Source organism: Echeneis naucrates, chromosome 13 (assembly GCF_900963305.1).
Source record: "Echeneis naucrates chromosome 13, fEcheNa1.1, whole genome shotgun sequence".
NCBI lineage: Eukaryota > Metazoa > Chordata > Actinopteri > Carangiformes > Echeneidae > Echeneis > Echeneis naucrates.
In genome coordinates, this window is record NC_042523.1 from 23,919,881 (window position 1) to 23,942,546 (window position 22,666).

At 47.0% G+C, this 22,666-nt stretch overlaps 1 protein-coding gene across 3 annotated transcripts in view; it reads left to right on the top strand.

Annotated features, from left to right (window-relative positions):
* The window catches only part of sorl1 (sortilin-related receptor, L(DLR class) A repeats containing), a 50,084-nt gene extending 30,626 nt beyond the window's left edge, over positions 1 to 19,458 (top strand). Inside the window, exons 9-48 of one of the 3 annotated variants that reach the window (XM_029516994.1) lie at positions 880 to 1,072; positions 1,231 to 1,348; positions 2,882 to 2,955; positions 4,273 to 4,361; positions 4,796 to 4,974; positions 5,112 to 5,298; positions 6,021 to 6,149; positions 6,324 to 6,409; positions 6,759 to 6,931; positions 7,020 to 7,151; positions 7,451 to 7,542; positions 8,013 to 8,259; positions 8,634 to 8,772; positions 8,853 to 9,026; positions 9,140 to 9,253; positions 9,361 to 9,483; positions 9,725 to 9,844; positions 9,948 to 10,073; positions 10,155 to 10,265; positions 10,406 to 10,537; positions 10,842 to 10,973; positions 11,079 to 11,213; positions 11,400 to 11,552; positions 11,754 to 11,930; positions 12,526 to 12,654; positions 12,764 to 12,890; positions 12,974 to 13,143; positions 13,257 to 13,369; positions 13,455 to 13,559; positions 13,869 to 13,935; positions 14,610 to 14,692; positions 14,773 to 14,863; positions 15,246 to 15,433; positions 15,507 to 15,626; positions 16,426 to 16,590; positions 17,257 to 17,431; positions 17,650 to 17,756; positions 17,960 to 18,152; positions 18,235 to 18,447; positions 18,829 to 19,458. In XM_029516994.1, the coding sequence (XP_029372854.1) occupies positions 880 to 1,072; positions 1,231 to 1,348; positions 2,882 to 2,955; positions 4,273 to 4,361; positions 4,796 to 4,974; positions 5,112 to 5,298; positions 6,021 to 6,149; positions 6,324 to 6,409; positions 6,759 to 6,931; positions 7,020 to 7,151; positions 7,451 to 7,542; positions 8,013 to 8,259; positions 8,634 to 8,772; positions 8,853 to 9,026; positions 9,140 to 9,253; positions 9,361 to 9,483; positions 9,725 to 9,844; positions 9,948 to 10,073; positions 10,155 to 10,265; positions 10,406 to 10,537; positions 10,842 to 10,973; positions 11,079 to 11,213; positions 11,400 to 11,552; positions 11,754 to 11,930; positions 12,526 to 12,654; positions 12,764 to 12,890; positions 12,974 to 13,143; positions 13,257 to 13,369; positions 13,455 to 13,559; positions 13,869 to 13,935; positions 14,610 to 14,692; positions 14,773 to 14,863; positions 15,246 to 15,433; positions 15,507 to 15,626; positions 16,426 to 16,590; positions 17,257 to 17,431; positions 17,650 to 17,756; positions 17,960 to 18,152; positions 18,235 to 18,447; positions 18,829 to 18,896 (5,449 nt within the window). In that variant the 3' untranslated portion in view covers positions 18,897 to 19,458. The remainder of the gene's footprint in view (positions 1 to 879; positions 1,073 to 1,230; positions 1,349 to 2,881; positions 2,956 to 4,272; positions 4,362 to 4,795; positions 4,975 to 5,111; positions 5,299 to 6,020; positions 6,150 to 6,323; positions 6,410 to 6,758; positions 6,932 to 7,019; positions 7,152 to 7,450; positions 7,543 to 8,012; positions 8,260 to 8,633; positions 8,773 to 8,852; positions 9,027 to 9,139; positions 9,254 to 9,360; positions 9,484 to 9,724; positions 9,845 to 9,947; positions 10,074 to 10,154; positions 10,266 to 10,405; positions 10,538 to 10,841; positions 10,974 to 11,078; positions 11,214 to 11,399; positions 11,553 to 11,753; positions 11,931 to 12,525; positions 12,655 to 12,763; positions 12,891 to 12,973; positions 13,144 to 13,256; positions 13,370 to 13,454; positions 13,560 to 13,868; positions 13,936 to 14,609; positions 14,693 to 14,772; positions 14,864 to 15,245; positions 15,434 to 15,506; positions 15,627 to 16,425; positions 16,591 to 17,256; positions 17,432 to 17,649; positions 17,757 to 17,959; positions 18,153 to 18,234; positions 18,448 to 18,828) is intronic. The other 2 variants (XM_029516995.1, XM_029516996.1) reach the window with 2 other exon arrangements.
* Positions 19,459 to 22,666: the final 3,208 nt, after the last annotated feature.

Here is a 22,666-nt window from a genome sequence, read left to right on the forward strand (position 1 = left end):
GGAAGTGAGTTTGGCGACGCCTGTTGTCACTGAAGAAAAATTAAAAGTCAATATTTGCAGTGATCATGTTCGGCTCTAAAACTAAACACTGAGAAGCTGCCACAGCCTGTTGATGTGACGTTGGCTGTTTGGGAATAGGTTGTTTTCATTTGGATGATAACAGCTAACAGTTTGATCGGAGGAGGATGTGGAATCAATTTTCTTCTGTTAGCCTTTGGTTGTGTTTGGCTTGAGGCCAAATGGACACGGTGACCCTTCGTTGATGGCGTCCAGATGAAGGAATGACCCCAACAACAGAGGAGGATGTTCAGAGAGATCCGGAAATACAATTATCATTATTACATAATGTTACGTTATATTTACCATCATCTTTGTTATTAAGCCTGTTCACTGGCCTTTTCATGCAACATTCAGCTATTTTCATCATCATCATGACAACATTTTGCACAATCATCCTTCCATTATTGTTATTAGTGTCCCTGTGATCATTACCTTTGTTGTTATTGTTGTTGCATACAATCGACACAGTCTCTGTCAAGTTTGTTCACCAGCTTGGCTCGCTGTGCACATGAGTGCGTCCCTGTTTGTGCGCCACTGTCCTCAGCTAATGAAATCAACTGTTTGTTCCCTCTGTGAGTCCTTGCGTGGTTGTTTTTGGGAAACATCACTTAGATTCCATCATTTCTGGTTTCCTGTTTACTGCTCTCTTCTGCATTTAAAGTCGCCGACTGCAGCCGGAAATTTCAAAATGCTGATGCATGGAGCTCAACCTTATCTGTCCTCATTGTGTTTTTGTGCCACAGTTACGCAACCAGAAGTAAGAATAAACCACAAGATCTGAGAAAATTCTGAATTGAACATTTATCTGTTGTGTTTCAGGTACTTTGCCAACGAGCCTTTTGCAGATCTGCACCGTGTCGAGGGGCTGCGGGGCGTCTTCATCGCCACGCTCATCAATGGCTCAGTCAGCGAGGACAACATGCGATCCGTCATCACCTTCGACAAGGGAGGGACGTGGGAGCTTCTTCAGCCGCCAGCTGCCGACAGTCTGGGAGGAACCGTGGACTGTCAGGTACGTCAAATCTCTTTGGCACATATCTCCTTTTTTAGTCTTTCTTCAGTGTTAATGAACTTCCTCTGCTGATGGATGACGCCACAGTGAAGGCGGTTTAAATATTGGTCAGCCCGATCAAACTGGCAGTCCAACCAGCTGTCTCTTATGTCCTTCAGCTCAGTAAAGGTTGCTCTCTTCACCTGGCCCAGCGCTGGAGCCAGCTGTTCAACATCCAGCTGAGGAGGATGCCCATTTTATCGAAGGACTCTGCACCCGGAGTCATCGTCGCCACAGGTATCAGGAGCAACAGACAGAAATCCAACAACGCCAAATACAAAATAAATATTGTTTATTAAATAAAACACACAGGAGCAGTAATAAAAAAAACAATCCATGAAATGTGAATGAACTTTGTTCTGAGTATCTGTAATTGGAGGCAGATGAAGAAACTTTCGCTGATGTGTCACTCAGCAACTTCCTCTTGTTCTGATTGGAGATGAATGTGTTCTGCACAGAAAACAAAGCTGGTGCAAACCCACGCTTCATCCTCTGTGCTGCTCCAGCAGCATCTCTGTCCACTTTCTTGAACACAAGAAATGTGGTTTGGCACCGCGTGAAGCCGGACCTAGAAACGTCCTGTTTGGTGTGTCGGCGGTGATGACAGATGAATCTGATCTGAGTGGACGGACGAGTCTCGCCTCTTGGCGGAGCACGTTGATTCGTAGATGCTCTCCGGTGTCTGGGTGGCTGATTTTCCTGCACTCAGACGGTCCTTCTAATTAAATTCTTAACAGATAATGGGCAGAGAGGAAGAGGAAGAGAGAGATAGTGAGGGAGGGAGGACAGGCAGTGGCTGGTGCCATTGGTTTTATTATCACTCTCAAACAGATGGGCTAATTACTGCTGCAGCGCCCAGCGGGCACTCCAACACAGACAGACACACAAACTGCAGGATCATGTTTAGCTACACAACTTTAACGGGGCAGAACACTGGGCAGAACGCTCATATAAACACCAGGGCTTCATATTTTTTAAACTGAAGCCGGACTTCATCTGCAGAAAGCCCAAATGAAACTCGACAGGTTTGTAATGTTCGACAGATTTTTGAAACTGTTTTCAGTCACTTTGAGCTTCTGCACTGATCAAGTGAGAACATTTTCCCATAGACTTCAACACAACCTGACGGTCTTTTGCAACCAGTAGTGCCACCTCCTGATGGTCATTAGACAGAATGAAGGTCTAAAGCTCTACATCTGATAGCAGTCCGGTTTCTAGAAAGATTAGCTGGTTTATAACCAATAAGAAGAGCTTTGGTTCTGAAGCTCTTTGGATTTATAATGTAAGGCTGTCTCTTCTTCCCAGAGCTCTATTTCAGCTTTTTAACAAATCTTTGTACCTGCTGCTGCTTTGTGAGCTTCTGTTATCTGATTTAACGAGGACAGTGACGGGCAGTACCGTTTTCTCCAGCGGTAATGTTAAGAGTCTCATTGAATTTTATTTTAAAGCGGCGATGGCCATGACTGGAGGCAAAAAAGAAATAAATCAGAAAGATAATTTTCCACCTCTTTGTGTTTAATTTTCTTGTGTTCCTCTTGTGCTGGTCTTTCCTGGTGATTGTTGCCTGATGAAATAACACACTGTCAGAGGAAAGATTCAGAATGCTGTGCTTTGACGTCTAGAGTTACACATTTTCCATATGTGAGAGCAACAACAGCAGCCACATCGAGTCTGTAATATTCAGGGGAAACCCCTGTAGAGAGTATGTGCGTGTGTGTGTGTGTGTGTGTGTGAGAGGACCTAAAATGCCTATTTGTCCTCCGATTGCAGGATCTGTGGGGAAGAACTTGGCCAGCAAACCTAATGTGTATGTATCAAGCAGCGCTGGAGCCCGATGGAGGGAGGTCAGTCGAAAACCTGACACACATGACAAGAAAAACAGTCCAAGGGGTTTAAAACGCTGCAGGGAATCAGATTCCAGTGGCTGGAAACACGGAGGAGCACTTTGCCTCACATTCTTGAATAATTAATTGATGAATTTAATATTTGGAATTTTCTGAAGGACACAGTCTTCACCTGAGTTTCAGCATTTTCTTTTTACTCTCCAAAATGTTGCTTTGTAAAGCATTCGCTGGATAATTTGGGCTCCGTGTGGAACAAGCTGTAAACGAAACATCTGGCACATTATCACCTTATAAAGCTCACTTGGTGCCCGTCCAGGCTTCCAGCTCACTGGCATCTCCATTAGAAACAAACATTATGACGCATTGAGTAGAATAGAAATGTTGACTGAAGCAGTTTTAAATTGTCAAACTTCTTTTTGAAAACCAGCCGTCGATGATTTTTTCCTGATGAAAGGTGTCATCATGTTTTCCTGGTAAAAAGTGAAGCTGTGAGAAGGGAACATTAACTTTTACTAAGGAATAAACTCTTGTTTTGAAACGCTGCCCTTTGGGCCGTCTCATCTAATAAAGAGCTGCAGGCGTGATGTGTTTTTGTTGGACCAGACTGAAGTTAGCATCACTATGGTTTCTGGTCCAACAGCTGATGGGATTTTTTTTTTTTTTTTTTACAGAAAATAAACTTTAAATAGATTTTATGATCTAATTGACTATGACTTATGATATATGTCAGGTTTGGGTTTTTTTTTTTTCCCCCAGTAGGATAATTTACACCGATGAGAACTGCTCATTTGATATTTAGTGAAAAAAGCACATCACGGCTCCACCATCAGCATCATTGTGAATAAAAGAGGCACGCTGGCTGTGATGGTCAGAGAGGACTCACCACCAGCTTCTCATGATGATTATTAGGATAATTACAGGTTCTATCTACTCGTTCTATCAGATGTAGCTGCTGCACAGTAAAGTTTACTGAGCTAGCAGAAGAAGTGGTGCGGGTTTCCCTCAGACTTCAATCCAGTCTTTCCTCTTTTGTCAGCTAGCGGTCCCTAATGGTCATTGGATTGAATGCAGTTGTAAAAGTCTTGTTCAGACTGGGCCTCTGTTTGCTCTGTGACAGAGTCTCTGCTGAACCAAAGATCTCCTGCAGCTCTCGATAAAACACAGTGTTCTCTGAGTCTGGAGTGAAGCTCACCTCTGTGCTGTCCTGCTCTGACTTCCTGTTTCAGCAGCAGTTGGATCACCTTGCAGACATAAAATAAATTGAAATTGAAGCCTTTATGGCCTATAATGAACGGAGAGTATATTCTGTCCTTCCAGGCGCTGGCAGGCCCCCACTTCTACACATGGGGCGACCACGGTGGCATCATGATGGCGATCACACAAGGCGGCCCCACCACGCACCTCAAGTAAGTCCAGTCAGCCTTTTCAGGGAAAGGGAAAGTCTGCTCATTCAGATGTTTACACACAAAAACCCAGAATCTTGCTGCCCCCGGGAGATTCCCAAACAAACCGAAGGAATTGGGGGGTTAAGAATATAAACAGGCCCGGCCGCTGTGATGGAGGTGCTCGTTAATCAGCAGGAACAGGTTTGAAGCAGCTTGTTGTGGAGGAAGAGCAAATAAAGCTTCGCTCAGTAAACACAGGTGTAATTAAACATCTACACGGCGGCAGCAGCTCTGCGGGAGAGACGTGCAGGTGATGCTAATGAGAAAACAGCAGCTGACCTCAAAGCTGACACAGATCCTTGTTGGTCAGTAAACTGATGGTACTCTGATGGACGCAGTTTGAATCACAGCTGGGCTGAATTACCGTTTTTACTGCCACGCTGCGTCTCCGTCAGGTTCAGCACCAACGAGGGCGAGACGTGGACCGACTTTCAGTTCTCAGACAGGGAGGTGTACGTCTACCAGCTGCTGACGGAGCCGGGGGAGAAGAGCACCATCTTCACCATCTTTGGTTCTTACGCCAACCAGAGACACAGCTGGCTCATCCTGCAGGTCAACGCCTCCGACGTCCTGGGTAGGTGGGAGGGATGAGATTTCTCATTTTCATTCTGACCCCAAAGCAGCCACACCTGTTGATGAATAAATCACCTAAGATCTTAACAAGTGGATGTTTAGCTTCAGGCTTTCCTTGTCTTGCTCTTTTCTCTGCAGGTGTGCCCTGTTCAGATGCCGACTACAAGCGCTGGTCTCCGTCAGACGAGCACGGTAATGAGTGTCTGCTGGGCAGAGAGATAATGTTCAAGAGACGAGCTCCTCACGCCACGTGTTTCAACGGAGAGGACTTCGACCGTCCCATCACCATCTCCAACTGCTCCTGCACGCGCCAGGACTACGAATGGTGAGCGATATCCTGTGTGGTATACGTGGCTGAAAACGGACGGACATGTAGCCCTTTCTGCCGCCGTCTCATTGTGAAGGCGGCGTCAGACGGAGCTCAGCTTGTGGCGGTGTTCCCTTTCTTCATGGAACAGAAGTCAGAGTCATAACTTTTCATTCTCTGTCAGTCATGAATTTGCAGCAGATCAGCTGAACCCAGAGACAAAAAAATAAGCCGAGATAAAAGGAGAGGTTTTTATCTCAAGATTAGAAAAAAACGTCAAACCTGGGACCAAAAGCTTCGGCCGCCATCAAAGGCACCTTCACGCCCCGAGGCAGCGGGGCACCTTCACTGGTGCTACCCAGAGATGTAGCCTCCACAATCCAGTGCAGCACGCGACCCACAGAAAGTTCCCCAAGTACAGTCTGAAGGAGATTTTCAGCTGAGCGCCGTCAAAGTTCACTGTGAAGTGATGAAGCCCTGCGAGCCTGAGATGCTCTATTAGATTACATGAGTTTTGTTTGACTGCGAAATGTAAAAGCAGGTTGTTTTTTTATCTTCTGATTTTGTTGCAGTTAAAAGTTGAAATCTTTGTGAATTAGCTTCAGTGTGGGCGGAGCTTCTGTCATCTCACAGGTGGATACACCTGAAATACTTCAGTCTGAGCCTCCTCTCCGATTCTAGTTCCTGTCACGCTCATAAGAAGTCAGACTTTAACCAGCTGTTTATCTTCCTCCTCCCAGTGACTACGGCTTCAAGCTGAGCGAAGACCTGTCTCTGCAGGTCTGTGTGCCCGACCCTGAGTTCCTGGGTGACCTCTATGCCCCCCCAGTCCCCTGCCCCGTCGGCACCACCTACCGCCGCAGCAAAGGGTAAGCTGCAGCAAACTAACCACAGAAGAAGAGTGTGTGCTCTGGTTGCATAATGTCCACACAATCATCTTCAAAGCGAGCAATCAGTTTGGTTTATTGCTGATGTGATGCTGTGATTGGATGTGTTTGGTGAGAGCACCACCATGTGACCAACTGGACACATTGCTGCTGCAGCTACAGGAAGGTTCCCGGAGACAGCTGCAGCGGAGGAGACGTGGAGTCCAGGCTGGACGGAGAGATGCTGCCGTGTCCCGTCGGAGGTAAACCTGCAAACATTAAGAGTCACGTGTCCATTTTATTCTTATGAATCAGCCACCAAGTCAGTAAAAATATGAATCCTGTTCAGATCACTCCCACCTTTGCTGTCCGCAGTACCCAATACATGTTTGTTAGCTGCTGCTTCTGAAGCTCCATGTTGATGTTTCACACATCAGAGATCCTCCTTCTCTGTCTCTCTCTCAGAATAATCTTTAATCACTAAGGTCATCATCAGTCCGTCAGCCAGTTCACAGTTTCCATGACCAGAAAACGTCGCCGATCTAAACTGGAATTGTAGATGTGACTGTTGCGTAGCTCAGATTTGTGATGACGTGTCTCGTCTTCCTGCAGAGAGCAACGAGTTCATCCTGTACGCGGTGAGGAACTCCATCCATCGGTACGACCTGGCCACCGGCACGGACCAGGCGCTGCCTCTGGCCGGACTCAGGGAGGCCGTAGCTCTGGACTTCGACTACGACAAGAACTGCCTGTACTGGGCCGACATCTCGCTGGACACCATCCAGGTGAGCGAGCAGCTGATGGAGACTGTTGGCGCCCCGTCGAGTCGCCGTCGGGACCTTTATCACCGGTTGTCTCTTCTGTCTCCTGCAGCGTCTGTGTCTGAACGGCAGCACAGGTCAGGAGGTCGTCGTGAGGAAAGACCTGCAGAACGTGGAGGCCCTGACCTTTGACCCCATCAGCAGACTGCTCTACTGGGTTGATGCTGGAGCTCAGAAGATTGAGGTAGAGACAAACAGAATTGTTCAAAGAAAGAAAGTGTAAAGGACCCAAAGTGTCTTTTTTTTAACTTTCATATATTTTAAATAAATGCATGTTCTTATGGAAAGCCTGAAAAAGGAAAGGTTTCTGTCGCTGTGTGCTCTAACATGCCAGCGGTGGCAGACCTGCACCAGTGCGGGTTTGTGTTTTGTTTCTGTGGTCTTGTGTGTGTTTGAGCTAATGTTTACGTGGACTGATGTGACTGATGAGCCATCTGGCAGCTGAAAGCGAGACGATGATCAGAAACCGTGTCACTGTTGAAGGTTTCGAACCCAGACGGAGACCTGAGACACACCCTGCTGAACTCCTCCATCCTGGAACATCCTCGTGCTCTGGTTCTGCTTCCTGGAGAGAGGTGAACACACACACACACACACACACACACTGTAATGGTATCCCACAATGCATTATAATAGGTCGTGTACAACCAGCGGTCGCCAACCGAGCGAGACGCCAACCAGCCATAACGTTATGACCGCCCACATAGCCCTCCCACTGACAGGTGTCCATGGTAACCAGGTAATCACTGTTCTTCACATCAGCTGTCAGTCATAACGTTATGGCTGATCTCGTCTTTTCACAGTAAATGAAAGTGTGTTGTCCACGTCGGTGCCCGACAGTGACCCCCGACATCTGTCTGATGAAACGGACTCGGACTGTCCAGCCACAAAAAATTAGATTCCACTTCCTCAAAAAAACATTTCTGCTTTCATTTACTCAGCTGGTCTTTTTTTTTTTTTTAAACTACATCACATCATTTATTGTTGCATCCCCGAAATCGCTTCCAGTCCAGAAAAACCATGACATTAAATTCTGCACCAACAGTCTGATGTTCTGGACCGACTGGGGAGACCGAGCAGCCGGCGTTTACCGGAGCTACATGGACGGCACCAATGTGTCCTGCATCGTGTCGGATGGCGTCCGCTGGCCCAACGGAATCACTGCCGACGACCACTGGCTGTATTGGACCGAGGCCTACAGTGACCGCATCGAAAGGGCCGACTTCATGGGGGGCCAGCGGAGCGTCCTCATGGAGGGGCTGCCCCACCCGTACGCCATCGCCGTCTTCAAGGTGAGACATGACCAGAGGCGGTCTGGACCTGGACTCTGGGTTTGTTGGAATAAACCTGTATTCTGTGTGCTGATCACCAGAGGTCATATTCATGGAATTTAACAGACTAATCAATTATTTTAGATTATTAGATTAAACTCACTGTGGGCTGTCCTTGGCTCCGCCCCTTAAATCCCAGTTTATCCAAAAATGGACAAAGAGGCGGGGCCTCTATGGAGCTGTGGAAAGCATACAGTCACCCGTCACTCAAAACGGCTGGATTCATTCATCGTTTTTAAGACTTAATGAAACATAAACAGGTCTCTTGGTCACCAAACACCACATTTTGATTTTGTGAAAGTTGATGAACATCTTTTTATCGTTGTTGCTTTCAGAATGACCTGTACTGGGATGACTGGTCTAGAATGGGAATCTTCAAAGCTCCAAAAGCTGGTTCCCCGAACAATGAGCTGATTGTTGGCCGCCTGACCGGAGTCATGGACCTGAAGATCTTCTACAAAGGGAAGAATCGAGGTAAAGCATCAGGATTAAGAGGACTCAGATAGGTAATGGGTTGCATAAGCTGAGCTGACGCTGTCCTGCCGCTCCACCAGGCCATAATGCGTGTGCCGACCAGCCCTGCAGCCTGCTTTGTCTGCCTCAGCCCGGCCACCGACACACCTGCGTCTGCCCCGACGGCGCCCCGACTGTCACCATGCCGAGCGGCGAGCTGCAGTGTCAGTGCCCGACGGGTTACCAGCTCCAGAACAGCACCTGCGTCAGGACGGGTGAGACAAACGAACACGCTCTGGGATGAGACACGACCTCGTCTCTGTGGAGCATGGCGGGGATCGGCTGATTAATTAGCGGTTGCTTGTGATGCTTTGTCTCCTCCAATCAGAGCACAGCTGCTTGCCCAACCAGTACCGCTGCTCCAACGGCCGCTGCATCAGCAGCATCTGGAAGTGCGACAGCGACAACGACTGCGGAGACATGAGCGATGAGCAGGAGTGTCGTGAGTGTTCGGCAGCGTCCTTCCTCCCTCGGTGTGGACACAAAGAAGACGGACTTGTATTAATTGGTCTTTCTCTCTCTGTCCATCTGTGTCTTGTTCACTTTTAGCCACGACAACCTGCGACCCATCCAACCAGTTTCGCTGCATAGCTTCAGGCTCCTGCATCCCGCTGGCCTTCAAATGTGACCACGAGGACGACTGTGGAGACAACAGTGATGAAGAGCACTGTGGTAAGACAGAAGGCTGTAAATACCCCGAAAGACCGCGAACTGTAAGAAGAACTGAAATAAGAGCAAACTGCCGTTACTTCGTTCATCCCGCAGAAGTTTAGAAGCTGCCAAACGTCATGTCGTCTTCAGAGCGTCATGAAATCTTTAGAAAGATTCAGCTGTGTGATCTGGATGAGAAATAATCAGGTGGTGGTGGATGAACTTCCCTCTTTGTTTTGTTTTAATTTGGTTCATCTCTCAGAGTCTCACCAGTGCGGCCTGGGGGAGTTCACGTGTGCTCGAGGTGTTTGTATCCGCGAGGCGTGGCGCTGCGATGGAGACAACGACTGCAGGGACTGGTCGGATGAGGCCAACTGCACAGGTGGCAACAGCATGATGTTCCAGTGGAAACTCCACTGTACTGATCTTTTTTTCTTTTTTTATCGTCACCTCTGACCCCTTTATGCCTCTTTGTGTGTCCCTAGTGGGCCACCATACCTGTGAGGCCAGCAGCTTCCAGTGTCACACGGGGCACTGTATACCGCAGCGTTGGATGTGTGACGGCGATGACGACTGTCAGGACGACTCGGATGAAGATCCTCGGTACTGTGGTGAGTTCACATAAAACTCGACATCAATCAGTGACAGCTTCCTCGTTACCGGTAATGTTTTATTTCATCGTGTGCTCACAGAAGGGACTCGGTGTAAAGGCTTCCTCTGCTCCAATGACACCTGCCTGCCTGCCACCGTCCACTGCAACGGCATCCAGGAGTGTCCGGACGGCGCTGATGAGCAGAACTGTGGTGAGTGGTCCGACACGGCGAAGGGGGCCAGCCTTCCTGTCTCACTGTCCTGTTTCAAAGCTATAAAATGTCCAAATGAAAAACAATAACAGGAAATCAATTCTGTTTTTTCTATGTTGGCTTGTTTCGTCCGCCCTCAGATCCCCTGTGCACACGCTACATGGAGTTTGTCTGTAAGAACCGGGCCCAGTGTCTGTTCCAGTCTCTGGTGTGTGATGGAATCAAGCACTGCGAGGACGGATCTGACGAGGACGGCGAGTACGCCGGATGTGGTGAGGTCTCCTCAAACATGATAAGATCAGCAGCAACGCTCCGGACTCACACACACCTGTGCGCTTCAACAGTGACTCAATAAGTCACCAATACAGAATCAGCTCATCGCGTCATGTTTCCATTGAAATTTGATGTTTTTGATTGATTTTCTTTGTCTTGTATAACGTTTAAGAAAAGTGCCGCACAATCAGTCAACATTTAATCAAAACCACAATATGACTCCAATATTTAAACAGCGTTTCATCACTTGAGTGAAAATGATCTAATTATGTTTGTGTGTTGTTGTTTTGTTTTGTTTTTCAGCCACACCGTCTGAATTTGGCAAAGTGTGCGACGCCTACACCTTCCAGTGCGCCAACGGAGTGTGTGTGAGCCTGGAGTGGAAGTGCGACGGCATGGACGACTGCGGGGATTACTCTGACGAGGCCAACTGTGGTGAGGCCCAGATATCAGCTCAGTATCAGATCCAACAACAGAGGACGTGAATCATCCTGTTGTGCAGTGACGCTTTGTGTTGTTGTGTGTCGCTTTGTGTTGCAGCAGCTCCCACGGAGGTTCCCGGCTGCTCCAGATACTTCCAGTACGAGTGCAAGAACGGACGCTGTATCCCCACGTGGTGGAAGTGTGACGGGGAGAACGACTGCGGGGACTGGTCCGACGAGGCCCAGTGCACAGGTAAGGGTCAAAGGTCACCAGAACGCTTGTGTTTGTAAGGTTCTGTGCACACCCTCAGCTGCTTATTCTACCGATCAAACTTCAAGTCCTTCATTTGTGTTTGACACGCGGACCGACCGAAGTGCTGCCTCGGCCTGTTTTCAGACACTAAATTCCACTTGTTAACTTTGAACCTCTGTCCTGTAGGTGGCGTCATTTCTCACACTGTGGCCCCCAGCCCCTCCACCTGCGCCCCCAACCGCTTCCACTGTGGCTCCGGAGCTTGTATCATCAACACCTGGGTGTGCGACGGCTACGCCGACTGTCTGGACGGCAGCGATGAGCTCGGGTGTCCCACAGGTACCCGCCGCCGTCTGATTGGTTGAGGAAGCAGCGGCTTGTATTTTAAATTATAACAGAAAATGATCCAATTAAAATTTCAATACGTGAACCTCAAACATAAACTGAAACACAGAGCTGATAATGTTATAATCCAGGTCATTTATTCATATTTTTAAATGAGTAAAACTAATTCCAACCGTCCTGTTTTTCCTCCAACAGTGAACGACTCTGTAACGCCGGCTCCCGTACCCACCCAGGCTCCTCCCGCCCCGCCCTCCCCTGGCCGCTGCAGCCGGGGTCAGTTCCTCTGTCGCCGGCCCCCCCACTGCATCCCTGACTGGCAGCGCTGCGACGGACAGCGTCACTGCAAGGACGGCTCCGATGAAGCTCAGTGCCGTGAGTCACCGACACAGAAATACAGACACGCCGTCTGCACCGTGGGAAAAATTCATTTCGCTGACGTCATCTATGAGTCAGCAGGTTTCATTCATCTGAACTGAACAGACAGTTTGTTTTGCTTCAGTTTTATTGACCATGTGGCTTAGACGTTAAATTACAGTGGCAAGAAAAAGGAGGTGAACTTTTTAGAAAGAATTCAAACTTTAATTCATGACAAATAGAAAGTGAGAAGAAAAGGTGTGTGAACTTAAGCTAACTGGAGTCCAGTGAAACCAGACCAGCTCTCTTCCTGGATAGTTCAGGTGGCTCCAAGAGAAGCTGCTGCTGATCCTGAACATCAGAGTAAATTCAGTTTAGAAAGAAAACCCACCCAGTCGGAGCCCAGACCTGAATCCAGTAGAGGAGGACTAAGTCCAGACGTCCTGAGGCTGAAACTGTCAGTCCAGACTTCTTCCTGAATTGTCTGTAAAGGTTTAAAACAGCCGTTTGTGTTATCGATCTGCAGAACGCTGTTTGTCTTATTTAGGTGAAAAAAATCATTCACATGTTTTGTTGCAGTTGTGATGAATCAGGTCCTCCGTGTGTGTTTCAGCCACCCGAGGACCTCTGTTCTGTGTGAACGGGACTCGCTGCTCTGACGGCGAAGCCTGCGTGCTGGACAGCGAGCGTTGCGACGGCTTCTTGGACTGCTCTGACCACAGTGACGAGGACAACTGCACCCGTAGGTCCACGCCTGAACGCCTGAGCTTCAGCAGCAGAGAGACGCTGCCACCTGCTGGTTGTTGTTGAATATTCGTGCTGTAAGTTACATCCCCCTCTCTCTGTCTCAGTGGACACGCTGGCCTACAAAATCCAGAACCTCCAGTGGACCCCGGACATTTTGGGTGCCATCACTCTGACCTGGTCCCGTCCTAAGAACCTTCCTGTGGACTCCTGCTACTTCCTGGTGTACTACAGGTGACTTCCTGTCTGTCAACAGTCAGATCTTTGCGCCGCGTTGAGCTTGGCGCCCGTCACTCACTTTGTGTTCTGGTCCTCAGACTGGTGGGCGTCCAACAGTGGACCATCATGGACACCCACAGCAACAAGACCAGCTACAAGCTGACGGTGCTCAAACCGGACACCACCTACCACGTCAAGGTGCTCACTCAGTGTCTCAGCAAGCTGCACAAGACCAACGAGGTGATCACGGTCAGGACGCCAGAGGGAGGTGGGTGTCACGTGACCGGCTCGTTTTTACGTCACTGCTGCTGTTCTTTAACCTCAGAGCTTCCACTTCCTGTCTGAGAAAACACAACTGTGTGTGTGTGTGTGTGTGTGTAGTGCCGGACCCTCCCAGGAACCTGCAGCTGACGAGTGATAACGCTGAGGACGGGACGGTTCAGGTCTCCTGGAGTCCTCCTGACAAAGGCCACGGCCTCATCAGGGAATACATCGTACGTCTTATCAGCTCCAAAACTGTGTCACATTGGCGGTCGGCGTATTTTCCTCAAACTGATTGTGTGTGTGTGTGTGAGACAGGTTGAGTACAGCGAGCGAGGAGGTCTGGAGTGGACGTCACAAAGATGCACAACGACCAGCACAGAGGTGAAGGAGCTGCAGCCGGACACTCTGTACAGGTTCAGGGTGAGACACCAACTATTATTATTATTTATATTTCCATTTTTTCTGTAATGATTGGAATCATCACAATACTACACTTTTATTGTGTTTATGTGTCGTATCTGCTCCTTGTACTTTTTTTTTTGTCTTCTTTACTTCACTGCACCTCAATTCTGTCTGATTTGTGTCAAAGCAAGTGCCATATAAAGAACGTGTTTATTATTATCGTTGTTTAAAGGAGTGAAAAACGGATTTTTTTACTGCAATGTCCTGACTGTGCGGTGTTTCCATGTCATGTCGGGTCTCGTGTCTTCGTGTCGATGATGTTCCCAGGTGGCGGCGGTGACCAGTCGAGGTGTCGGGAACTGGACGGCGGTGAAATCCATCACTCCAAAGAAAGGTGAGACTGAATGCTGCCCCCTGCTGGTGTTGAGCAGGTTGTTCCTGCGATTATGTGAAACGTCTGTCAGGCTGCAAAGTGTTTCTCAGGAGGAAAAAAAAGAAAACCACCATCTTCCACTCAAAACAAATTACTGCAGCACATGACACGGTTCTTTCAGTTGGCTTTTTTGTGGCTTAATTCAAAATGCACACACATTCAAATATCTCATGTTCTAAAAACTGGTTCTGGCCTAAATGAAACAGAATTAGTTGCTTTGCAGGTGAAATTTGATTGATCCGTTATAGCAAAATGTACCTCTGGGTTTCTGTGGTAATAAGTATTTAAAGACATTTTTCTCCACATAACGTCCTTGATGCTGACAGTAAACACTGAGGCACTAAAATTTACTAATTTAAGTATGAAAAAAAACGAAGCAGCAGATGTTGGAGTATAAATTCTGTAAATGAAGCCGTTGAGCAGGAGAGGAGACAGAAATAACAATAATGTGCGTTTTCACTGCATGAATCCATCAGTATAACTGCACAGGCGTGTTGTCGTCATCACTCTGAGCTCGTCGAAGGCTTTTATTGTGAAATGCCCAGAGGGAGCTCTAAATGGGGAGAAAATAAAGTTGTCATTTAGAAGAAACGACCGAATGGCACTTAAATCAAACCTGCTGCTCTGCTCTGCAGCTCTGCCTCCTCCCTCTGTGATCGCCGACAGCATCACCGCCGACTCCATGAGTCTGTCCTTCAGCCTGAACTCCCAGTACGAGGTAAGGAGAAGGTTGTGTGTCTGTGTGTGTCTGTCCTAGTGTGTGGACCTGACCGCTGGCCGTCCTGTTGTCTCCTTTAGGTGAAGCAGTACATCGTGATTCTGTCCTGGCAGTTTGACAAACACGTCAAAGAGAGCAGGAACTACACGGTCAGAGAGGGAATCCTCAAAGGTTTGTGTGTCTGAAGCAGACGTTGTCAAACCGTCAGTTTGTAGTTTCGCAGTCGGCCATGTTGTTTTTTTTAGACCAGAGGTGACCCCAAATCTTTGGTCATGTTAGGATCAGCTGGGTGCTAGGGGCGGAGTCAGGAACTGATTGGTCAAGAAGATTTGCTGATTCCAGCCACTTAAATGTTTCATCTCTCTTGTATCCCAACAATAATTCAAATTTTTAAATTGGAGTTTCTGGGACATTTTCCCATAGACTTAAATGCAACTGACTTATTTTCCGGCCTGTGGCGTCGCCGCCGTTAGAGAGAATTAGATAGAATTTAGGTTTAAGGGTCTTCACTGAGTCCTGGTCCAGCCCCTCAGAGCGTCCTGTTTGTCTCCAGCTACCAACCTGACGGCAGGGATGGTCTACGAAGTGGCCGTGTGGGTCCACACCAGCATCGGAGACAGTCCCACCGCTCTGTCCCACCATCAGACCGCCGGCACCCAGCCGGAGAGGCCGCTCCTCAAACTCAGGGCCCTCAACCAGACCGTGGTGGACTGCAGCTGGATCCTGAATGGATCTGCACAGGTAGGACACAGTCCAGGTCTGTGTGCTGACCCTGTGATCGGCAGGCCTTCACTCTGCTTCTTTTTGTGTGTAGATCTTTGGTGTGTATTACGCCACGTCCTTCCTGGATCTGTACCGGAGTCCTCACCTGGTCCGGACCTCGGCCTTCAGCCTCACGGTCACAGTGGACAGTGATGAGCAGTACCTGTTCCTGGTGAGTCCGAAATCTTCGCTCTTCTGTCGGAAACAAATACGTTCAGCTGACAGCGAACAAAGCGACACTACATTTGCGTTTTGTGGCGCTCAAATGTGAGAAGTGTCAACTCTGAAGACGCGTCGGCGCATGTGTGAGCTCCCAAAAGCCCCAAACCCAGACTGCCGGTCCCGGACTGCTGGTCCCAGAACGCCGGCTGCATCAGAGAAGGCAAAGTTTGTTTTCAAGATGACACAGAGGAATTGTCTTTTTATCTAAAATGGAAATAGACTCTGAACAGAAGTGATAAATTATTCTGTGTTAAGTTTCACAAATTCAGGTGCAAACGGGAACCAGCTCTGTGGTGTGAGCGGGAAAGGGAACAGCTGAGAGTTTAACTTTAGTTTCTTTAACAGTTTTCATTTAGAAACAGTCTGACATCAGAATAATCCACATAACAGTCAAGCTGTTGAACTACTACGGAGGATGTGTGCTAATTATCTGTTTATTATTGTTGATCCTCATTTATTCATTTCCCGCTTTTTTACTCTCCATTTTCAGGCCTGTCAGCTTTCAGAGCTTCTGCATTAAATTTGATTTAGCAACATTATATTTTAAAACATGTTTATTTCCGCCTGTTGATGTTAATATGGAAATGTGTGTGTAACTGATTGAGTGCATCATGTTGGAGTGAGTCCGCTGTTTTTCCTTATGTAATAATCTACAGGCCATTTATGGATAACACTGAGTATAGACAGATCTGATCGGGGTCAGCCGGACCAGCTGGACCCGTATCAACCGTCCTGTCCTCTGTCTTCAGGTCCGGGTGGTGTCGCCCTTCCTCGGTCCTCCCTCCGAGTACTCTGTAGTGAAGATGATCCCCAACGAGAGGCTGCCGCCGAGGAACCTCCACCGTGTGCGGGTTGACAAAACACAGGCCACGCTGAAGTGGCAGCCGCCATACGACACCCCCAACACGCCTCTGGTGAGACGGGGTGGTGTCACTGTGACAACCGGGGGGTCAAAAGGTCATCTCAACTCCCCCTAATCAGAGGTGGACAGAGTACAGATACTCCTCGTCAAATATTACAAGTAAAATTAGCTTAGTCAAAATACTACTTCAGTAAACAGTACAAAAGTATTTGCTAAAAAAAACTTGAGTATTAAAAAAAATACCTCAGGAAATACAGGAAAGGAAAGTACCTTTTTTACACAGAGAACATGCGGCAGAAAGACCCCTCTGTGGACCAGGACAACAGAAGGAATCACCCACTGAGGTGACAAAACCATGCGACGTTCTTTTTAAACATTTGAACTGAAGCGAATCAGTTTTGTCCATTCTTTATCTCATCCACACGTACGGCAACACGGCTGAGACAAACCATACGTGAATCAGCAGAAAGTTTATTTTCTCAGCTGATGTAAGTGCAGAAGTCGAGCGTAACGAGAGCATCAGTAGAAATGTAGAGGAGGACAAAGGACAATATTTGTCCTTCAAATGTATCTCCCAAAAATAATATCCAACGTACACAAGTACAGAGACTCAGAAACTTTACTGTCCATCACTGGCTCTAATCCTGCAGCTGGTGGATTCATGGTGGCCAGAGTTTAACATTCAAACCTGTGTGTGTGTGTGTGCGTGTGCGTGTAGACTTATGTGATCCACGTGCGGGATGTGATCCGTAAGGTGGAGCTGGACTACAAGTTGACGACCCAGAACAACACGGTGGAGTATCAGCTGAAAGGCCTTGAGCCCGGAGGACGATACAGCGTCTCGGTCCGGCTGCGAAACATGAGCAAAGAGGCCAGCTTCACCCTGAGCACAGGTGACACACACACAGTCAGCTGTTTATCTCCAGTTTTAGCTGGATTATGTTCAAATCTCCAAAACAGTCAGATTGTGTTTTTCTAATTTTTTTATCATCTCTCTGATATTGAAAATGAGCAATCAGCTGTTCACTGTACGTGTTAATACAGAGAAATAAAGTCTATAAAACAAACTGTGTTCTCTGTGCTGTGACTTTAAATCTTTTATTTCCTGCAGTTCCTCTTCAGGCTCCGGAGGCTCTGAAGATTCTGACGGAGAAAGATCACGTCTTCCTGTTCTGGAAGAGTCTGGCTGTCAGAGAGAAAGGTTTCAACGAGAGCAGGGTGAGACTGCAGTCCCCCCCAAAACACCTCGACAAAGTCTGGGGTTCGACCAGAACATTTTAGATTCATGGTGTATTTGTGTAATTGGATTTTAAGTCCGTCTCCATTTAATACATAAAAATCCGTTGATTGTGTTGATGAGAGCTTCTCTTGTGGTTTTCCTGATATATCCTGTGGCTTTGTGTTCCCATCGCCCTCCGCAGGGCTACGAGGTGCACGTGCACGACAGCGTGACCAACCAGACGTCCTACCTGGGGAACACCACAGAGACCTACTTCCGCATCAGCAGCCTGCTGGCGGGGCATAACTACACCTTCTCGGTGCAGGCGCGCTGCCTGCTGAGCGGCCAGCTGTGTGGAGAACCCGCTCTGCTGCTCTACAACCAGCTGACAGCAGGTAGGGCAGCGACTCAGACCGCTCTGCTCTGGGAAATCAAAGTTTACGTCCTGAACGTGATCTTCATTTTATTCCGGTCCAGGGGCCAGCGACGCCTCCCGCGGCGAGGGCCACTCGGGGGACATGGCGGCAGTGGTGGTGCCCGTGCTCTTCCTGCTGCTGCTCGGAGTGTGCGGCAGTTTGGTTGCACTCTACCTCCGACACCGACGACTCCAGAACAACTTCACCGCCTTCGCCAACTCCCACTACAACTCCCGCCTGGGCTCTGCCATCTTCTCCTCCGGGGACGAGCTGGGTGAGGAAACGGTCTCTGCAGAGACCAGCAGGCTGTGTTTCTGGGACTCCAGAGAGTCGCCTGGGGTCAAAGGTGAAGTCTCTGATGGAGAGTTTCCCTTCACTCAGAGATGAACCTGTTTGGATTTATCAGACGCTGTAAAAAACAAATGAAATGTAAAAATGATTCAGTCAACCAGAAAACCAACAATTCAAAATTTTAAATGAATTCATTGTAATATTTATACAAAAAAAATCATCAAACACATTCAGTTTGTCAGTATAATTATGTGCTGCAAAAAAAAGCAGCCCTGAAACATAAACTACAGTAATTATAATTTTATTTCAACAAAAAAACGTATAATACATGAATAAAATTTCCTCATTCCTGTTTCCTCTCCAGGTGATGATGATGAAGATGCTCCGATGATCAGCGGATTCTCCGACGACGTCCCGATGGTCATCGCGTAGCGTCGCCCCCCCCCATCACTGCAAACCACGCCCCCTTCCCCCCAATTCACAGAAAAAAATGAAGAAAAGCAGAAAAGAGAAAAGAGAGAAAGATATTTTTCAAATATACAATGCACTTTTTTTTGGATGCGCAATAACTTATTTTTTATAATACTAAATATAAATCTATATATATATGTTTGGGGTCAAAAAAGGACGAAGGTGGACGCTGAAACAAACTGTGAAGGATTTGAGTTTGTGGAAAGAGAGACCCAGTTCGTAATGCAAACTCACCATCCATAGGAGCGGTTCATCGCTTAAAGCCAAAATCAGCATCCAGAGACTGAAACATAGAATGCAAAAAAAGCAAAACAAAAAAGGATCACAGAAACTAAATATTTAGATCAACACTGTATACAAACCCGTAACAATAGGAACTGTGGGAGCAGTGTGTGTGTGTGACGACTGTTTTCATCATTCACACAATCTCTATTGTGGTCACCAGTTTTGGGAACTTGATTTTCGTTCTTTGTTTGTTTTTGTTTTTTAAAAAAAGTAAAAAAAAAAAAAAAAAAAAAGTCAGCTCAACCAAACTGATCAGTGACTGATTGGTCCTCGTTGCGTCCCGTAGATTCTTTGATTCGATCATTTCCACCAGCAGCACACAGCGACCCGACACCAGAATATCCCCGGAACAGTTTGTAAATATCGGCTTTGTTCTCTTCATCATCCTGTAGGTTGTGTATTTTTTCCTGACCTTCGTCATTCAGGACCACACGTGATCGTCGTAGAGAAATGTATTTGGGGCTCTCAGGGAACGTCACCGACTGTCCAAAAGTACGGCAGCCCGTGAGGAGGTTCGGGTCCGGCTGTGGTGGGACGAGTCAGGTTCGGGCTAACTCATGCAAAAATATATATGAATAAAAACAGAGATACTGAACGGGATCTGGACTTACAGCATCTATTCCGGCCCAGTTTCAGAGTTCTGTCCTCCATCAGGTGGAGCTCTGAGTGACGGAGAAACTAGGATGGGGCAAAATAAAAAAACAATGAAAGGAAATGGTGCCAACAGGAAGTGTGTCACTGGATGTTTACTGCTAAACAAACAGGCTAGCTTGTGTTCATAACAGCATTTTATAATATCTGATTAAATAATAAATGATTAAATATATCATTTAATCTCCCCTCCTTTTAGAAACAGTCCGATTAAAATGAGGTGTGCTAACGTTTTACACTGAGACGACGCAAACACAACGATGTTTTACCTTCTTCTGTTCATTTAATGTTTTTAACAAACTTTACCAACAAATTATGACGGCAGTCCGATGACAACACTGTGTCATTAATAAGAATAATATTTTTAAACAGGCGGATTTTAGGGCTACAGTTGATTCGTTTGTTCATTCATTCATTCATTCATTCATGAGATCCAGATCCCCCAGCTGACTGCACTGTAGTCCATTAACTGGTCTTGTGTGTTTTTGTGTGTTTTTGTTGCCTCAGCTTGAGCCGTTTGAACTGACGGTGTTCTGCTCTTCTTAACGTCGTTTTGTTTGTCGAGATGTCTTCATGAATGTATTTTCTACTCGTTCTGCTCCGGTTTCTGTTGTTTCTCTGTCAGCTGCTCCAGAGCAACAACAACAACAACAACAACAACAACACACCTTTTCTTTGTCGGGATAAAGCCCCATCCTTCACCTGCCCCCTCCCAACAACAACAACAACAACAACACACCTTTTCTTTGTCGGGATAAAGCCCCATCCTTCACCTGCCCCCTCCCAACAACAACAACAACAACAACAACGACAACAACACACCTTTTCTTTGTCGGGATAAAGCGCCATCCTTCACCTGCCCCCTCCCAACAACAACAACAACAACAACAACAACACACCTTTTCTTTGTCGGGATAAAGCCCCATCCTTCACCTGCCCCCTCCCAACAACAACAACAACAACAACAACAACACACCTTTTCTTTGTCGGGATAAAGCCCCATCCTTCACCTGCCCCCTCCCAACACTCAGTCCGAACCTTTAAAGGCTCCTGAGGACTTCTTGACTTTATTCTGTTTCTTGGCCTTAAAAACAGATGCTGTTCTTTTTGCTCCGTGGAGTTTCTGATTTTGTGTTGTGCCACATAATGCCTTATCAGAACACACGTGGTTTCTCTGTGATGGTACTGTTTGTATGATAGAACACAAGTGCACATGCATGTGTACACACACACACACACATTTGACCCACACATGAGGCTGTTCAGGCATTTGGTTTGTCAGATCACTGCTCCTTTCTGCGTCTGTCTTTTGTCAGGTTTTATTCATGTACAGAATATAATTATCGGTCATTATGTGATCGTTTTGCTCCCCTCTCGTCTTAATGTCGACTCTTGTCAACTAGTTTGCTTCAAAATGTCGTTTGGCACAGAGTTTAATCACGGCAGACTTGGCCATGTTTGAAGATGTTAATGTCTTGCTTGCTTATCTCAGAGGTTGCGAGAAAAATGAGATGTTTGGAGAAACAGTGAGGTGTTTTAAAAACCACTGAAACTGAAATAAAGTCGCTAAGAATTGAACTGTTGTCCAAATGTTTTGTGCAGCGAAGGAAGGAGGTTTTCAGCTCCACTAAAAGAAATGAAATGAATTCAGTCACAGTCCGTCTGGTGTGATCATTTTACAGTTTTATGACTCAAAGGTCCATCAAAAAAGATTCTTATGCAGTGACAGAATAATCACATCTATTAATGGTATTTGATTAAGATTAATAAAAAAAAAAAACAGCAAATTCATTCAATTAAAAGAAATTTTTCTAAGAAATTAGCAAGTTAATGGATTTTTTTAAATGAACGACGCTATTTTCAAAAAGGGAATTAATGTTTAGTTCATTCATAAAGAAAACATTCATTGCTCAGAGTGACTTTAACATTTTTGAGGGGAATCTAATGACCTCGTCTAACATTTATTCTGATATTTACTTTTCTTTTTGGTGTCCACCAGCTCTGAAGTTAAATTTCTGTCCCTTCAGCTCCTAAACGTTGTTTTCTGTTTTCTTCAGCTTTCTCACCAGCTGTGTCGGGTCCAAACAAAGAAAAGTTGTGGGCTCTAAAACCAGTCAGCTCAGAGAGTTGTTCCCCTCAGCTGTGGGACAGAAAGCTGATGCTGGCATGGCACCAACTTCTCCAGAACCGAACCATCCACCTCTCCAGAATCTCGATTTTGGTTTGGAATAAAATTTGAGGACTTGAAGTTAAAAAGCTGAGAGTCCCGAACATTTGATAGAACAGCAGATCCGACACGAGTGAAGTAATCACCACCAAAAGGATGGATGAGCAGAACCGGTCCGGTTCCGAGTCCACCACTGGTGGGACCTGATCACAGCAGGGCGCCGTCTGTTGGTTGATGATGGAGGACGTTCCTTCATCAGCAGTGGAGGTCGGGGGACAGTCCTGCTCCGTCCTGCTGGGCCCACACAGAGTTCTGAGTGAAGTCCAGACGGGTTCAGAGGCCACCACCAGGGGGCAGGACCACATCTGATCTCCCAACGATCTCCATCATGACGTGTCCACCAGCTGCTCTTTATTTCTACGTTTGACTTTAACTTAGCTTTAGTATCATTTGGAGCAGCAGGTGACCTGATCTGGACCCAGTCTGTCAGTCACACAGTAGCCCCGCCCCCCAACCCATCCCCTGATTTATGTTCTATTTTGGACCATCATTTAAAAAACAAACATCATGTTGTCTTCACTCCCAAATGACCAAATGAGTCTTCATCTATTAAAAAGAAGCAAATGAA